General features: G+C 44.2%; 1 protein-coding gene across 2 annotated transcripts in view; it reads right to left on the bottom strand.

The window, feature by feature from the left end:
- Positions 1–2,860: 2,860 nt before the first annotated feature.
- The window catches only part of LRRC20 (leucine rich repeat containing 20), an 83,027-nt gene continuing 67,486 nt past the window's right edge, over positions 2,861–18,401 (bottom strand). For both annotated transcript variants that reach the window (XM_033149100.1, XM_033149101.1), the window contains exon 5: positions 2,861–4,070. In XM_033149100.1, coding sequence (XP_033004991.1) covers positions 3,925–4,070 — 146 coding nt within the window. In that variant the 3' untranslated portion in view covers positions 2,861–3,924. The remainder of the gene's footprint in view (positions 4,071–18,401) is intronic.

The raw sequence follows: 18,401 nt of genomic DNA, 5'->3' as shown, positions 1-18,401 counted from the left end.
ATTTGCTCATTAGGCACCCTTGAACACAGGGCCCAGTGCAAATATAGTACCTTCAGCACACAAATCTGAGGTGGCCCAGTGAGATCCCAATTCTGCACTGTGCGGTAAGAGTCTGAATGTCTGTATAGGGCTAGCATACTGCACTGTGTCTGAAAAGTCACTCCTGAGAATATATGCAATTTTTAAAGTTCTGTTCATTTGTGTCTGAATGGGGACAATGGTGTTCCTTTTCCACTGCAGGCGTTAAGTAACACAAGAACCTTAGCATTATGAATTGTCGCAAATTACCTCTGCTGTAAAGGGCATATATTTAAACATTAACTGAACTGTCACAGATAATGGGCAATATTCAACAAATTTTTGCGCTAGCGGAAGGATTGTACTAAGGGCGAGAGGAACCCTCTTCACACACACACACCCATCGCTGTCCCCAAATCTGCTCAAGAAGGTTGGGGAGCCTCCAAGAACAAATTCAGGGGGTGGCAGTGAGATACTTCACACAAAGATAAATGTGCCAATTGAGGATCACCCTTGATACGGCTGATTAAGTGGACTTCTGCCCGCAAAAGCTTATGCCAAGATGAAAATTGCTAGTCAGGTGCTGCATGGCACTTCGTTATTCATGAGAATATCTGTGTGCTTTCAGTAATCCTATTTTTATATGTTTGTGTGTGTGTGTGTTATAAATCTTCCTTATCACCTTAGTGTTTACAGTATTTCATTTGGCCCCCTGATCCCAATTTGTTATTGTCCTAGGGAAAAACCTCCCTAAAAACCTCCCAAATGGGAAACAACCAGAGAAAACAATAGGCAATTAAACTTGCCTCTCCGGCAGCAACATAACTGATGAAGGACCTTCAACAGGGATAGGGAACCTTTTTCAGCCCAAGGGTTGCATTGCCTTGAGGGCACCCCTGCAGGGACCACAGGCCTGTGCGTGAGGCTCAGAGGCAGATGTGGGCAGAGCCACAGATGTGATTCTTCCCTTTGTACAGTAGGCTACATTCCAACCTTGCAAAACCCAGAGGTTTCTCTCTATACCTCCAGGCAGGCAAAATTGCCGCAGTTCAAGGACCCAATCGAGCCAGGCAAAAGCACTCGAAGAGCGTGTGGAGCAGAGTCAGTAAAAATCAGGGAGAGAAATGTTGTAGCTTTGGGGAGCTTCCTGAGCGCTGGATAGATTTGGCCCTCCAGACCTGAGATTCCTCCCCATTGTCCATGAGGAAGCAAAGTTACAAATGAAGAAACGCACCCCCCCCCCCGCAAAACAGGGAAGTGGAGCAGTAGCCGTGAGCAACTCTCTAAAGCTGCCCTTCTTTCCCAGAACTGAACTAATGTGATGTTAATGCTTCCTCCATCATCTCTAAAATGGCAGAGTCAAAACAGTCTTGGTATCTGATCTGGAAAGCAAGCAAAGCGCAGTCAGCCCCCATGAAGCCAAGATACAGCACTGTGAGATAAATTATGTACATCCCCCAACTGCAAACATAGAAGCTGATGAAAGATTAGAGTTTTTGCACCTCTCCTTTGGGCTGTGCCCCAACCTCTGCTGAAGCTTTTCCTTCTCTGATGCCTCCACCCAGATCAGCTCTTTATCTATCTGCATGATCACTATTATTTTAGTAGTATATAGTATTGTTTTAATTAAGGGAGTATTGGGAAAGTTGGAGGGGGGGTAGGAAAGCATGCAGGGTTAAGGGGCACTGTGAGGGGCACCCTGTATACCTGAAGGAGCGTCTCCACCCCCATCGTTCAGCCCGGACAATGAGGTCCAGCTCTCAGGGCCTTCTTGCGGTTTCTTCACTGCGCGAAGTGAAATTACAGGGGACCAGGCAGAAGGCCTTTTTGGTAGTCACACCCGCCCTGTTGAATGCCCTCCCAACAGATGTCAAAGAGTTAAGCAACTTCATAGAAATCTGAAGGCAGTCCTGTTTCGGGAAGCTTTTAATGTTTGATGCTGTGTTTTACTTGGAAGCCTCCCAAAATGGCTGGGGCAACCCAGTTGGATGGGCAAGATATAAGAAATAAATACTACTACTACTACTACTACTACTATGCCCATTTTAGGGATGGACCAATCTGTCAGTTTCTCCTGGTTTCTCATTTTCAGAAGGTATGGATTAGATAGGGCTGCACGAAAATGCAAACAGAGCAAATGCCTCCCCCATCCTTGTCCATTTGGCTGTTTGTAATATGACATTGATCCGAAGCTAACCCACCTGCCTTGGAATAAGATGAAATTGAAGAAGAAGAAGAAGAAGAAGAAGAAGAAGAAGAAGAAGAAGAAGAAGAAGAAGAAGAAGAAGAAGAGAAGGAGTTTGGATTTGATATCCTGCTTTATCACTACCCTAAGGAGTCTCAAAGCGGCTAACAATCTCCTTTTCCCTTCCTCCCCCACAACAAACACTCTGCGAGGTGAGTGGGGCTGAGAGACTTCAAAGAAGTGTGACTAGCCCAAGGTCACCCAGCAGCTGCATGTGGAGGAGCAGAGAATCGAACCCGGTTCACCAGATTACGAGTCCACTGCTCTTAACCACTACACCACACTGGCTTAACACTTAACCTGGGCTTAAGGGCCTAACAGCACATTATGTTAACAGTGAATCATGTTTTTTGAGACTGCAAACAGGTGCAGCAAGGAGGGTGGACTGATTGTTACTGCCTGGCACTGTAGCATGAAGGGAGGGGAGGTTTAAGCCTCCCCTCCCTTCATCTCAGTAAACAGGTGGGCACACCTGTGGACTTAGAGAAAACTACTCAGGGTAGAGATGCAGCAGTTTCTCCCGTCTTTCAAATCCCAAAGTCATCCCAGTGCTGCAAAGTGCTTCTTCACCTATCACTATGAAGCTTGTATTGTGCAGTGGATGGGATTTCAGAGGATCAGGCCGTTTATTTGCCAAAGCAGGAAGTCTGTCAATCACACCCTGAAAAGGAGAGGGGAACAATAGCCTGCAGGGGTGTGTGTGTGTGTGTGTGTGTGTGTGTGCGTGTGTGTGCAGCAGAGGAAAGTAATTTCCAAGAAAATCCCATGGCTATAGTGCTGAGAAAGAAAACAAAGGAATCCCAAGCTGCAACCTAAGGTCAAGTCACTATGCTCCAACTAATCAAAACCAGAAACTGAGCATATTGCAGCATTTTAAAGGGCTCTTTCAAAACCAAACAAACAAAAAGCGAGCAGCTTCCATAAACATGGGCTGCTCTGTGGAGGAAGGATGAATCTGGTAGTTTTCCACTGACAAGCACATAAGCACATAGCAAGCCTTTCCCCATGCTTAAGGTATAACCAAGGGGGTACTCAGCCACTCACAGCTCAACATGAAACCCCTTCAGCAGAGGGTGTGTGTGTATGAGAGAGAGAGAGAGAGAGAGAGAGAGAGAGAGAATGGGATGCAGAAGGAATACAGCGCTCATGAGATTTTGGAATCTGCTGCTTTCACGTTGCACAGGGCAGCAAGGTGGAATCTAGACACGTATAAAAAAACGCTTTGAAACTGTTTTTAAAAACAGGTTGGGCTGCAATTGCCATCAACCTTATCCAATGGTCAGGGACAATGGGACCTGTAGTCTAGCAATATCTAGAGGGCCACACGTTCTCCACCCTTAAGGTATTCTGTCCACACCTTTGTCAGTCCAGGACTGGAGAGACCGTTGTATGTCCTAGGAAAGCTGAGAAAGAGAGCCATTTTTCTTTGCAGGCACAATGTGCTTTCAGTCTATTCACAGTTTAGCAGAGATTTGGTTCAGCAAGGACCACTGTGGTTTGGCAGGAACATCATGCTTCCTGCTCCTTTGGAAGCCCACAAAACCTAACACATGCAGGAGCAGCGCAGCCTTAGGAAAGCATCCTAGCTCAGCAAACACTGCCTTCTTTTCCCTTTACAGCCATGCCTCATTACGACTGCATGCCCAAAAGTCCATCGCGGGTCAGACTCTGGGGGCAGCTGGAGATGTCAGGAGGTCAAACTTGATCAGAGGCCTGGCGATCACTCGGATCTCGTCATTTACAGGGTTTGACTTGAGGTTCACACTCTGCAGAGACTCCATGGTGGCCAGCTTCTCGACAGGCACATCTGTAGCGAGGAAAAAGAGGGGTGAAATCAGTAACACCCGAGCCTGAATGCCAGCCACCAGCATGTTAGACATGGATAGCGGACGCCCTCCATTAAATCACCGTAAAAGAAACACAAATACGATTGGACACTTGGTCAGCCAAATGCTGCGAAAATGAGGCATGTATTCACAATATTAATTTATTTAAACGGTGCAGAGAAATGTATTAATTGGCAAAAAGGGCTACAGCTTGGTGGTACAACGCAGGATTTGCAAGTTCGTTCCCCGGCGTCTCCAGACAGGGCTAACGAAGGCTCCTGTCTGAAACACTGAAGAATCACCTGTAGTCTTCAAGGTTTTCAGGTCTGGGATCCACCTTTAGCCCAAACCTGTACTGCGGCAAGGCTCTATCTCTTCCTTCACAAATGACTGTAGCTGGTGTGCCAGCTGGAGCTGGAAATAAGCGTTCTCTACCACTGATGCCACTTGGGCCTTTAGTGACAAAGGTGGATCAAGAAGTACCTCCGAGCTATGTACCTACCTGTTCATTTGAGGAAAAATGCAGCCCCATCCAGAACAGGGCATCTATCCAATTCCCAGACCTGGGAACCAACAGTCCACAGCACCTATCTTGTGAAGATTTAGTAAATCACTTTAAAGGGGGGGGGGGAGGTTTGAAGTTGTTGCTGTTACAATCAAGCCATGTATAAATCTTATTAAATAAATAAATTCAGCTTCCGTTTATTGGTCCTCACCCAGTATATTACTGATTCCAGTATTTCATAAGGCTTTTGCAATCAGTATGTCCACTTGAAGCTCATGTATAAATCTTATTAAATAAATAAATTCAGCTTCCGTTTATTGGTCCTCACCCAGTATATTACTGATTCCAGTATTTCATAAGGCTTTTGCAATCAGTATGTCCACTTGAAGCTCATGTATAAATCTTATTAAATAAATAAATTCAGCTTCCGTTTATTGGTCCGCACCCAGTATATTACTGATTCCAGTATTTCATAAGGCTTTTGCAATCAGTATGTCCACTTGAAGCTCATGTATAAATCTTATTAAATAAATAAATTCAGCTTCCGTTTATTGGTCCTCACCCAGTATATTACTGATTCCAGTATTTCATAAGGCTTTTGCAATCAGTATGTCCACTTGAAGCTCATGTATAAATCTTATTAAATAAATAAATTCAGCTTCCGTTTATTGGTCCTCACCCAGTATATTACTGGTTCCAGTATTTCGTAAGTCTTTTTCAATCAAGGCATCTCTACCTGAAGCTCATCTAGCCAGTTTTTGCTACTGTACAATTTCTGCAGTGTCCATATTTAAAGGAAACAGCCTGCTGTCTGTACTTGCATTGACAGCCCGGCAAGAAGTAAACAAATAAAATTAACTAACCAAGTAAACTGGCTAATGTGACTCTTAGCACCGTGGGATGCAAAGCCCTCTGCTGTGAAAATAAATCTGCTGTTGGAAAGCAGACTCAGTCTGGCAAGTGAAGGAAGTAGTTCACATCACTGAGGGGAAAGAAATACGTGCTATAATGAGTTGGTTGCTGCCAGCTTCCTGCAAGTACCTCACTGCCTCCAATGAAAAACATCCAGAGGATTGCTTTTCTTTTTACATTTAATAACCACCCCCACATGCATGTTTAAAGCTTTCCCCCCATATTTTCACTCAAAATGGTATCAGATACACCAAGCCACATTCACGGGGCCGTGCCCCTGCTTGCTCCACTCACCAACTCCTGGTCATGAATCCCCAAGAGTTCCCCCTTTCATGCAACTGCTAAGCTCTGGTTTCGCTTTCCCAACCCCATATCTGAAGCCGCTTCTCTTTTATTCTGCAGCCCTGCTTTGCAGCCATTTTTCACCGTTACCCCTATGCCCATGCCCAGGACCGGATTTAGGTTTGATGTGGCCCTAAGCTTCTGAAGGTAATGGGGCCCTTTATATGTCCAGCTGTCCTTTGTCAACAACAAATTGTCACTGTTTTTCGTGTTGAATATATGCTATATGGTAATTTGTGGACCTAATAGGTATCTAAAGCCATTTGCCACTGTTGCTGTATGTAGGTTTAATTTTATTCGTTTTTTAATCTTATATTTTGGAAATGTACATCCAGTTTTTTCCCTTTAAATTTTTTTTGGAGGGGCCCCCAAGAGAGTGGGGCCCTAAGCTACAGCTTGTTTAGCTTATACGGAAATCCGGCACTGCCCATGCTTCTCCCCCTCCTTTTGTGCAACACCCTGACCTTGCACACAAACTGTAACTTCCTCCATCTTCCTCCTCTCACAACTACTAAGCAACCTTCCATTCAACTATGTAGCTGGCATCCCCCCCTCTTCTCCAGATCCACCCATGCCCCTGCTTTCATCTTCAACCCAACTCCCACGCCTCTCTTCCTTCTGAACCCCCTTGGGACCCCTGTCCCCCCCTCCACCTGCCTCCTCACTTTTCTCAACTCTCCCTTGCACAAAGACCACCCTTATTTCCATGTCTTATCCTCTCTCCTATTCTGCAGCCCCCTTTGCGCGTGCGCACACACACACACACACACAGACTCCCCATGTTGATATACCCTCCTGTATCTGTAAAGTGACTGCGAATCTCTTAAGAGTGAACTTGTCAGGCGCAGCTTGCCCAGTTAGAGGTTTGGTTCAGCTGGTGGAGGATGCTGTATGTATACAGGTGTTTGCTCCTTAATAAAGCATCACTTCAAAAATACGACATAGAACCTAGAACTTCGTGATGAAGGCAACGCATGGTACCAGGAGTGAAATGCATGATTGTGGGAAGGTACTATGGGATATTTAAAGCTAACAGGGTGGAGCTTTTCACAGCCCACTTCTCACTGTACTCAAACTTTGTTTCAAGCTGTCACTCACACTTTCTCAATGACACCCCTTGCTCACTCTACTCACACCTCTGCCATTGTTTAAAATGGCCCCACCGTTTCACTTTCATTTTCCTTTATCCAAACCTCTGCTGTTGTTTAAAACAGTGTGGTGTAGTGGTTAAGAGTGGTGGACTCGTAATCTGGTGAACTGGGTTCGTGTCCCCGCTCCTCCACATGCAGCTGCTGGGTGACCTTGGGCTAGTCACACTTCTTTGAAGTCTCTCAGCTCCAGTCACCTCACAGAGTGTTTGTTGGGGAGGAAGGTAAAGGAGATAGTTAGCTGCTTTGAGACTCCTTAAGGTAGTGATAAAGTGGGATATCAAATCCAAACTCTACTTCATCTTCTTCTTCTTCTTCTTCTTCTTCTTCTTCTTCTTCTTCTTCTTCTTCTTCTTCTTCTTCTTCTAAATTTTCTGTTTTACAATTTCAAATAAACAGTTTCGGTATAGGTAAAGGGACCCCTGACCATTAGGTCCAGTCGTGTCTGACTCTGGGGTTGTGGCGCTCATCTCACATTACTGGCCAAGGGAGCCGGCGTACAGCTTCCGGGTCATGTGGCCAGCATGACAAAGCCGCTTTTGGCGAACCAGAGCAGTGCACAGAAACGCCGTTTACCTTCCCGCTGGAGTGGTACCTATTTATCTACTTGCACTTTGATGTGCTTTCAAACTGCTAGGTTGGCAGGAGCTGGGACCGAGCAACGGGAGCTCACCCCGTCGCAGGGATTCGAACCACCGACCTTCTGATCAGCAAGCCCTAGGCTCTGTGGTTTAACCATACTTAAAAATATCTAATGACTTCCCTTATTCTATTTCCATGGTTCATTTTGCATATCTTACATCCCTGCATATTTTACGATAACCATTCCAATCGGTTTTCCACTATTGCATCTGTCAAGAATTATTTACTCTGTTGAATTTATCTTAATGCTGCCAGCGTTTTCAGCTGCGCACAGTTATTTTCTATATACTCAATAAACGTTTTCCAATCTTCTTTAAATGTATGTTCTTCTTGCTCTCTTATTCTATATGTGCAATCTGCAGGTTGTGCATATTCTGTCAACTTAAATTGCCAATCCTCTTTAGTCATGTAAAGCCGCCATTTTAAAAGCTGCCTTCTCTTTTGCTCTCCTCCCCACCCCACAAACTTCATGCAAATCCAGGATTGTGATGAGGCACTACAAATCCTCCAGGCAGACCCATGCAGAGCTTGTCTGAGGCCTTAATGTTATAAACTCAAAGGGAAAAAAGCAGCTGGTCCTTAGCAGGTCTCCCTGGCTTGCTTAGTCCTATGAGGCGGGGGGGGGGGCTGCATGGGTTTGCCTCCGGGGCGGGGGCTGTGTGATAACAGCCTTACATTTTTATGTATATAGGAAGATATAGCCTCTTGCTGTACTCCAATTTAGACTTGCTAATTTCTTACAGCTTCTGCTATCTCCCAGTAGTCTAACAATGAGATCTGAATTTAAACACAGTTAAGGCACTAGGGGAAAGACCATTGGCTGATGCAAGCTACAGTCCTCTATGCGCCTACTTGGAAGTAAGCCTCTTTGGCAGCAAAGAATAGACGTGAGTAGGATTGCACAATTACTAAGCGTAAACAAGGCCGTCTGCTGAGAAGCTGGCAGTCCATCACATGGATACTCCTCTAACTCTCCTGCTTCATGCTCAACACACACAGGCAGAGGAGCTTACTTGTAATGAAGAAAGAGATATTTATTCAGGAAAGTAGTGCTACAGACTTGGCAGCAGACATGGAGTTCAGAAGTCATGATTCAAGAGTTCAGAAAGCATACAAGGTGTTCAGATCTGGATGGAAGCAACCAAGATGTCCCAAATGTTTCCACACCCAGTTTCTAAAGAGAAGATGCTTCACTCATGAGACTTGCTCGCTTTGTAGGGATATTGTAATTACAAGCGTGTGCTCCTCTGAGGTGGTGGTGGTGGGGGGTTTGGCTCCCATCTGTGGAGACAGTGCCTGGTTCTAGATGACAACACTGTACCCTCTCGTTCAGGCTCTGCTTGTTCCCTGCTGCCTCCTCTGTTGCCTCCCCCCTTGGCTGCCCACAGCCCTCCCCAACCTCCAGTGAGACTCTGCCCTGCAGGGAGGTGGGAAGAAGAAGCCAGTATCCCTGCTCCCTCTTCTCGGAGAGCCCGTTCTGTAAGGTCCAAAGGCTAACTTTTGAATGCGCTTTTATCATCTCATTGACCTTGACACAATTAAGCTGACACAATGAAATGCACCATGGAGACATTCTTCCTCCTCCACCACCACCACCACCACCTCTTCTTCTTCTTCTTCTTCTTCTTCTTCTTCTTCTTCTTCTTCTTCTTCTTCTTCTTCTTCTTCTTCTTCTTCTTCTTCTTCTTCTTTGTCTTCGTCTTCAAGTGCAAAATGAAATAAAGAATTTGAAGGCACCCAAAGGTATGTGAAGGGATAGATGACTGGCTTCACAGGCCTTTCATTGCTCCTTCAAAGGACAAATTTGCACATTAAGGCATAGAGCTCAGGTGGTGGTTTGTTGTTTCTTCAGTGCCACAATGGAAAATAAGTCAGAGAGGGCTGGGAAGTGTTTCTGGTTGTTTGTATGGGAAGAAATCCATAAATGCTCTCTCAATGTTTTTGTCTCATTCTAGTAATGTCAGTTTGACTGCACCCATAGGCACTGTATATAATCACTCTAGATAGGCTATGTGGCATAAACAGTAACTGATTAAGTCCCACGTTTTCCTTGTAGTAAATTATGTTCTTTACTTTGTATGTTAGTTTGGCATGGGCTTTCGGACAACAAACACATGCGACCCAACCATGGCTTTGATAAAACCAGGTGCTTTCACTATCCTTCCCCCACAGATTTTTCTTACTTAAAATACTACAAAAATGAATTAGAAAATAAACAGATACTGTACAGGATTGCTGGCTTTAGATTTGTTGTAGAAAAAAAATTGGGGTTTGCTTTTGCAGCCCAACTCCCCAAGGAGTCCCTTAAGTCCATGATCAGTCAGAGAAGAATGGATGGAGGCAGGAACCAGTAGAAGGAAAGCAAGGAAGATCTTTATTTTCCTGTTGCAACAGAGTTACCCCCCCCCCCCACTTTCCAAGGAGGTGATGATCCAGAACAAAGGCGTGCAAGAACTTTTAAAGACTTTAGAAATTGCCCAGCCCCTTGGCTAAAGACAACCCTAAAACATCTCACATGCATCACAGACAAAGGCTGTCTACAACAGAAATTTGAGGGTGTGGCTTGTCCCTTGTTTGTCAAGATACCTGATAATGTTTGGTTATCATCAGTGCTTTCTTTCTTTTAAAAATGTTTAGGGGTGCTCTCATTTTGCTACTCATATTTAACAGCTTTGGGAGAGGGCAATTTTGAGCAAAGAAGCAGTGCAGGGAAGAAGACGCTTATCATTTTTTCTTTGTACAAAATTGCCTCCCCAACCACCCTTGGTTCAAAATGTAGCACAGAAAACTTTGGGATACAAGGAATCTGGAATGGAGAAAGGGCAACAAGAGAAAAACGATTAAGTGGCCAAGTACCTGCTCTCACTGGCAACTTCTCTTCTAAAAACTGCCCTCCCCAAGGCTGTTTTTCTTTAAAAATTAAATAAGCCATGGTGCCTTTAAGTGTGTTTGCACATAATACAATGCACTGAATCCATATATGTACTATTTATTCATCCTGTGGCATTCATCGGTCTGTCTCTCTGTGCCTGTTCATCCTCCACTAAAGGCCCTTAAATGGTGAGGTCACTCACAAGAGGACATAAATGAATTCTGATGGGTTTTCAGACACTGCAATAGATTCTGACTTCCTGAATGATATTTTGCCTTGCAATCCTTTTCAGTCCTTTGCAAAATATTGCACTTACATCCTCTAAGCTATGGCAGAATGACTAACAGCCTTGCCTGAGGCCAACAAACTTTTTTGGGGTGTGTGTGAAAGAATCGAATTCTACCTAATGAAGGAAATTTGAATCACATACCTACATTGCAACAATGGCCTGAGGCTACCAGCTTCATGATGCTAACGAGCAGGAAAAAACTCAGCTGCCCAAAGTCAGGAAGTTCAGCTACTTTTTGTGTCTGCCAGTTGGTAGGGATTCCAGAGCCAAGTTTCTGAAACTCTTGGGAGAGACTCAACCACAACAAAACTTTAGACAGTTCTATGGATGCCAGGATCACAAGCAACACAGCCAACTTCTTCTCCAAGTTCCAGCTTTTTATGGCATGTAATGTTGCCATGCTGGTAGCATTTGAAAACCTAAAGTTTCGACAAGAGTTAGCAATTCCAAACGTAAGTGTTTTAAGTTTCAAACAAGCCTCTTTTTTTACACACACCAAAAGCACACATGACCAAGTATGGCTCTGATCTACCACCAGAGAATATACAGTGGTACCTCGGGGTTACATACGCTTCAGGTTACATACGCTTCAGGTTACATACTCCGCTAACCCAGAAATAACGCTTCAGGTTAAGAACTTTGCTTCAGGATAAGAACAGAAATCGTGCTCTGGCGGCGCAGCGGCAGCAGGAGGTCCCATTAGCTAAAGTGGTGCTTCAGGTTAAGAACAGTTTCAGGTTAAGAACAGACCTCTGGAACGAATTAAGTACGTAACCAGAGGTACCACTGTAGAGGATTCTGGGCTGTGCATGGGAGCCTGCAGACCAAGCATTAGGAAAAAACAGTAAAAGGCTATTGTTGGTCCTCCTTTGACAATATCCATCCATGTTAAGGTCCTTTCATTTAAAAAGTACATGCAATGGAAAGGCTGCACTGTGGAATGAAGCTGTTTGAGATTGCGGTCACTCCATTCCATCTTTCTCTCTCTTTCTCTCTCCCCCCCCCCCATTTTCTATCCCTTTATACCCATCAGCCCACATTCCCTGGCCACCGAGCATGCTCAGTCCTTGTTCAGCTGCTTTTTGGTTCCCTCCCATATGGTTCCTCAGCCCCCACAAATTGTTTTTGTCCTTCTGCAAACCCTGGTGGCGGGAAGGGCTGCCGATACCTCTCTCTTGAACAAGGAGCAGTTCTATTTTGGCCACATAGGCAATGGCGCTCACAGTCTGAACCCTGGAAATAGAGGGAACCAGTGGGATCGGCAACAAAACGTTGACAGCGTGTAATGCTGCTGTCCAGGATACTCCATTATCATTTCCTATCCCATCTGGTTTCCTACCTCCCCACCCCAACAGTGACTGAGTCAACCATCAGTGGCCACCAGTCTTCAATGGGAAGTGTTAGGAGTCCCCCCCCCCCCCAGGTGTTTTCTCTAAGGATTTTTTTGGGTACGTTTTCAAAACCTTTGGTTCCCCCAAGCTGGCTGATACATCCCTCTTTTGCAGAGGTACCCAGTCCCCAAAACAATCCTTTTGGGGTTTTTAGGGGGTTGCGGTGCCCTGCAAACTCCCCTATTTCTCACCAGGAACTGGACTCTCCCTGGAGGGCTGAATCCCGTCTCCTTTCGGCTCCTCGTCCCGGCCGGAAGTCGGCCATCAATTTTCTTTTAAGAAGCAATGATGAGCTGCTACACAATGACAAGGCTATTTGCACCCCACTTTCTCAGCAACAGTAACCCTTTATTATCTGGGGATTGAATATAACGCTTCTGATGCCAGATTCCTGCAAATGTATAGCTTCTTTCAAAAAAACAACAACAAACATTTGAAAGGACCCTTATGGAGCCTGCTGGTACACTTACTTGTTTTGCCCCCAAATGCTATTATTATTATTATTTTAAATAAAAAAAATAAAAACCCACTTGAAAGGGGTTTTTCAGATCAAAGTGCAGAGAAAGAATATATATGTTTTTGTTGTTTTTATTTTCTTTGAGAAAACAAGGGCAAGTGAAGTCCAGCAGGGACCTGCTCTTCTAGGCAATCAAGGATAAACTTCAAAGCAGCACACACAGGCTCCTGCAGGAAGTAAGTGAACTCACAAGTAGGATTTTGAAAACTACAATTCCTCACCCTGTCCCAGCTATTCTTGAATATGTGAATACCGTAGTCACGGCGTTTAACTATGGCTAGCTTTAGAATGTTGAGATTTGGAAGTCAACCTTCTTAAATCAAGAGTTCAGCTTAGAAATCAAAAGAGATGAAAACAATATATTTTCTGTTTGGCGGACGGACCTACTTGTGTTTTAAGTTTATTGTGTTTATTGTGTTTTAAGCTTATTTCCTGCAATCATGAAGCCTAGAAACTTAATTTTAAAATGGAATTTTTGAATTCTCAGGTTTCTGTATGACGAGCTTTCAGGCCACTGAAATGTGCCTTGTAGTTTGCGATCTGTCCACCTCTGCAATACGATTTAGGGCTTCTTCCGTTCTGTAGGCAATTTTTCACTTTCAGGTCGATGCCACGTTCAGTTTCCTTTGGTGGCATTTCCAATTAAGGCAATCTTCTTTGGGACAGGACACAAACAAATCCAGACGATCTGGACATTCTAACAGTGTCTTCTTCTGAGGGTAAAACAGAGTTGCTGAAGCAGCTAATTCTGATATGATCGCCTGTGCTCAGTGCCAGATTTACATATAAGCTAAAAAAGCTATAGCTCTCTTGGTGGCCCCAAAAAATTTAAAGGGAAAAAAAACCTGGATGTACATTTCCAAAATATAAGATAAAAACAAATAAAATAAAACTTTTGTTATTGTCAAATGCCAATGTGTTTGCATTATTAAGTTTGTTATGAATAAAAAATCATTTTTAAATTCGAGCTTAATAATTATTTCACTATTAATATACTTCTTCTTAATTGTATTTCAGTTCAACCATTACTTTGATAAAATACATATTTTGTTATGTGCAAATGGCTTTAGAGACGTATTAGGTCCATAAATTACCATATAGCATATATTCAACACGAAAAACAGCGACAATTTGTTGTTGACAAAGGACAGCTGGACATATAAAGGGCCCCATTACCTTCAGTAGCTTAGGGCATCATCAAACCTAAATCCGGCCCTGCCTGTGCTGATGATTCATGCCTGGCATTTACAGTATCTCTCTCACTGCACTGTCTGATAAAAAAATAATATCCAAAACAGAATTAAACTCAGACAACTCACTGTTGCCACTTCAGCCCAGCCACGTGGACTTGAAGTCATAGTAGAGTTTTTCACATGTGCATGATAACCCCCCACCATTTTTTCCTGTTCATCATTAAGAACCCTTACTTTTTTCTCCTTCCAGAGGTAGCACTAACTATTCAGGCTCATTTACAAGAGTTAATTAGCAAGGCTGCAACTCCAGTTGTAATAATTAGTCTTGCTCTCTCTCTCTGCTTCCACTTCCTAGGCAGAAGAGGAAACACCCACTTTCTCCTTTCATTTTCTGTAGATTTTACGGGAACTTCTGAGAAGCAGCTATCTTAGCCCATGGCAGTAAAAACAAGAAAGCAACGTCTTGCATCTTAAACACTGACAGATTGGTTATGGCATAAACATTTGTGCACCAGAAGCCACTTCGTTCCAGGTGTGTGTTTTCTGTATAGTCGTACCTTGGTAGATTTTATTTTCATTTTCTGTAGATTTTACGGGAACTTCTGAGAAGCAGCTATCTTAGCCCATGGCAGTAAACACAAGAAAGCAACGTCTTGCATCTCAAACACTGACAGATTGGTTATGGCATAAACATTTGTGCACCAGAAGCCGCTTCGTTCCAGGTGTGCCATGGATATGACTATGTCTTATGCAACATGTGGTTCAGCAGTAAGAGGGCCACAGTTCAGTACAGTCGTACCTTGGAAGTGGAACAGAATCCGTTCCGGAAGTCCGTTCGACTTCCAAAACATTTGGAAACCAAAGCATGGCTTCTGATTGGCTGCAGGAAGTTCCTGCAGCCAATTGGAAGCCGCAGAAGCCCCGTCGGACATTCGGCTTCCCAAAATAGTTCGCAAACCGGAACACTCACTTCCAGGTTTGTGGCATTCGGGAGCCAAAACCTTCGAGAACTAAGCTGTTTGAAAACCAAGGTACGACTATACAGAAAACACACTTGCTCCCACGCATGAGCGCTTATATCCTGCTGAGCTTGGATGGGTGGGTTGGGGTGGGGACTTCTTGTCTGAAACACTAGAAAGGCACTACCAGTATGAACACTCTGTAAAACAGACCCATAGTCTAATTCTGTATAAGGCAGTTTCCTATGCCCCTTTGATTCTGGTCCTATGCTGTACTGAAGCAAAGCTTGCAGTTGTGCAGGAGTTCTGATAAACTGAGCACTGTCTGCATCACATCATCTAGGGCAAATACAGTATTACCCTCTTGAGCCAATGGAGGTTCTCCAGCTGGTTACGCAAGGGTGATTTCCAGCCCTGCCACCCAAGTTCCTTCTAACTGGACATGTCAAGGAGTGAGTCTTTCGCTTGCAAAACCTGTGTTCTGTCACTGAGCGACGACTCGTCCCCAATGTTGTGTTTAAAAGGGTCCCACCAAATGCAGAGTTTGCAACCCATGATTGTCATGAGTCCTGTGATGGTGTCCTGGAGGGAATGGTCAGATCTTGAAGAAAAAGTGGGAGGAGGTTGGGGATTTCACTGGATGACCTTGGGGAAGGGTCCAGCAGGTTAGTGGGTGGGGATGGATGAAATCTAGGAGGCATCTGAACTGGAAGGGGGGGAGACAGTGATTGAGGGAGTCAGGATTCAGGGGAGGGACCAAGTAGGTTGGCTGGCAGAGAGGTGTTTGGCTCATGTTAGCAGGCATTCCTAGTCAGCCACCTCCTAGAGTACAGTCAATGCCACTACTGGCTGTCAGCTGGGAGTTAGCCAGATACTGTGCTGGCACTGACGCCACCTCCATAGGCTAGGACAAAGAGGCACCAGGGCCATTGCGAACAAACCCCATAGGCTCAACCTTATGAGTAAAGAAGGGCCCATTTGCTTGCCCAGTTCCAAGACTCCAGCTGCTGAGCCTGCCCTGCTCTTCTAAAAGGAGGTGGAAGGAAGGAAGGAAGGAAGGAAGGGGCACGTCACTCATCAACCTCTTCACATCTTCACCATGCACCTATGCCTTTCTTGTACCTTCTACACCTTGCAACTAGTTTCTTTCCTACATACCAACCATTAAAGAATTTGGCAGAAACAGAAGTGAGAGTTTGAGTTCTACATCTGGTGATGCCAAGAAAGTAGGACTTTTTTAAAGCATGACACCTGTGGCATGGAGCTCTTACACAGGTAAGGGATTCTGGTAGTAGTGCATGCAACCAGCATCGTAGCCAAACTGGACTTCAGTTGTACAAGGACCAGGTGCCCTGATGAAATGAGGACTATGAATTTAAGCGACCTCCCTCTCTGCTCTCCAACTCTCTTCCATTCGCTAGCACGGAGTAAGTTCTAGCACGGAGACGCAGAAGCAGGAATAAAATCAGTCTGTGCCATTCAAAGTCTTAGTAATCAGGTAGCATAAAGGCAAGTTTTTCCTTCTTGCTTTTTGGCAAAAGTTTCAGGAGATGTTTGCCTTCATAAATCATAACAATTTGAATAGTGATTTCCTTCCATTATCAGCCAGTAAGTCATTTCAATGGCTTATTTTATTATTTAACAGTGGTAAGATGCTCACTGGAAGCTTCTGTATCACTTTATAGACAGATTTACAATTACCAGCAATGGTAATATGAAGCAATGGCAAGTGGGGAAAGCTCCAAGGATGAAAGGACCCATGAATGGCTCCCCGGCAATACACCGATAGATTTTTGCAGCTAAACAGCAATTGCATTTTAGTTCAGCTTCTGAGTGGAAATGAGATTAAATTGCTGGTTTTCTTTTGTAACACACTTCACAGCAGGCACCACTGAAAAACTTACAAAGCGACTTTTACTTAGCAGAAATGCCACACTTATCTGGGAACCCAGTAAATAACAGGCCGGTCAGTTTATAAGCTGCAATAAGTCGTCCTCCATACCTGTGTTCAGATGTCATGGTTTATCATGATGGACACAAGCTCAGACAAGCCCCTCCTCCCTCCCTTCTATTAGCACAGTCATGAAAAGAAGTTTGGAAGCTTTCGGTTCCATTTCTAATTAACCACAGTTTGTCATGTCATCAAAACCCAACAAACTGTGGCTAATCTTAACTGTGGTTTCGAAACAAGCCAGCTTCAAACCATGGATAATGAAGCTGGCCTGTTTCAAACACACTACAGTTAAGATTAAGTGCAATTTAGGGTTTGGAAATAACACTAAACAGTGCTTAACTGAAATCAGAAACAAAAACTTCCGATCTTCTTGTGGCCAAGAAGGGTGGGGGGTGGGGGTGTAATGTACAAGCCCAAATCTTCCTTGTCCAAATGCAGGCATTATCTTTAGAGTACATGAATGGTTTGCCTTGATCTGTTTCAACTAAGTACAAAATGTATTCTTCTTTGGCAAGAACGTTTCAGAGGAGTGGAAAGAAAACCTTTTAATTAAAAGGATGCCCTCATAATTTAAATAACAGTAGCTGATATATAGCCCATACTATTCTCTGGGAAGAACTGTCCCTAGTAGTTTACTTTGCTGAGTCACTGTAGATGGGCTATGTCAAGCATCTTGGTTAGTAGACTTGTGACCTAAGTACTCCAATTACTCTGGAGACCAGGTAGACACTGGGTACTACTTACTAGAAGCAGGTGGTAAAAACTTTGGCCAATTATGAAATAAGAAGAATGCAGAAGCTCCAAAAGTCAATTTAGGGACCAGTCTTCTATAGGATTCCCAAGGTGGACACAGCCACAGGTCTGCTGTTCCATCATGGAACGTGGCATCAGTACAGAACTTGGCAATTTGAGAATCTTGGTTGTAGTGCCCCGAAGTGTTTCTTTGGCTGCTGTTCTTCTCTGCCCTCAATGCCCATAGACATACACATACTAATCATCCCTTCCTTTGCTCTTTCCCTCCTGTCTCCCACATCTATCCCAGCATCCCCCAATTCTAAATCTCGGAAGCAAAATCATGTAGAAGAGACAAGTAAAAATGCAATCAATCACTACAGGATGGCTGGACTAGATGAACCTTGGGGTCACTTCCACCTCTATAATTCTATGCTTCTATAGTTGAACTATGGAATCTGTAGCTCCCCAGATGTCCCTATCACCTCTACTCCTGCTAGCATGGTCAACGGTCAGGGAGATGGGAGCTGCAGTCTGTCCACAACGTCTAGGGGAGCCCCCACACGTCCCCCACCACTGATATAGAGGATATATTCTGGGCTCTGAATACACTTTTTCTATCGAATTTTCACAACTGCTTTCTTATCTTGCGTTTGTTTATCAGAGCTTCATTGTATTTCTGTCTCGCTTTTCTGCCTTTGATACATGGAAGGCATTAGCTCTTTTGACATTTTTCTTTTCTTGTTTAATGGGCTCCGTTGGTGTTCAGGTTATGACAGCATCGCAAGAGAAGTCAGAATGTGTACAATTAAGGAGCAGATCAATGCCTGCGCTCTCACAACGGTGACACATACTT

This window comes from Lacerta agilis, chromosome 5, assembly GCF_009819535.1.
Source record: "Lacerta agilis isolate rLacAgi1 chromosome 5, rLacAgi1.pri, whole genome shotgun sequence".
Classification (NCBI taxonomy): domain Eukaryota; kingdom Metazoa; phylum Chordata; class Lepidosauria; order Squamata; family Lacertidae; genus Lacerta; species Lacerta agilis.
Note: the sequence above shows the minus strand (reverse complement) of the source record. Positions and strands in the feature narration are given on the sequence as shown.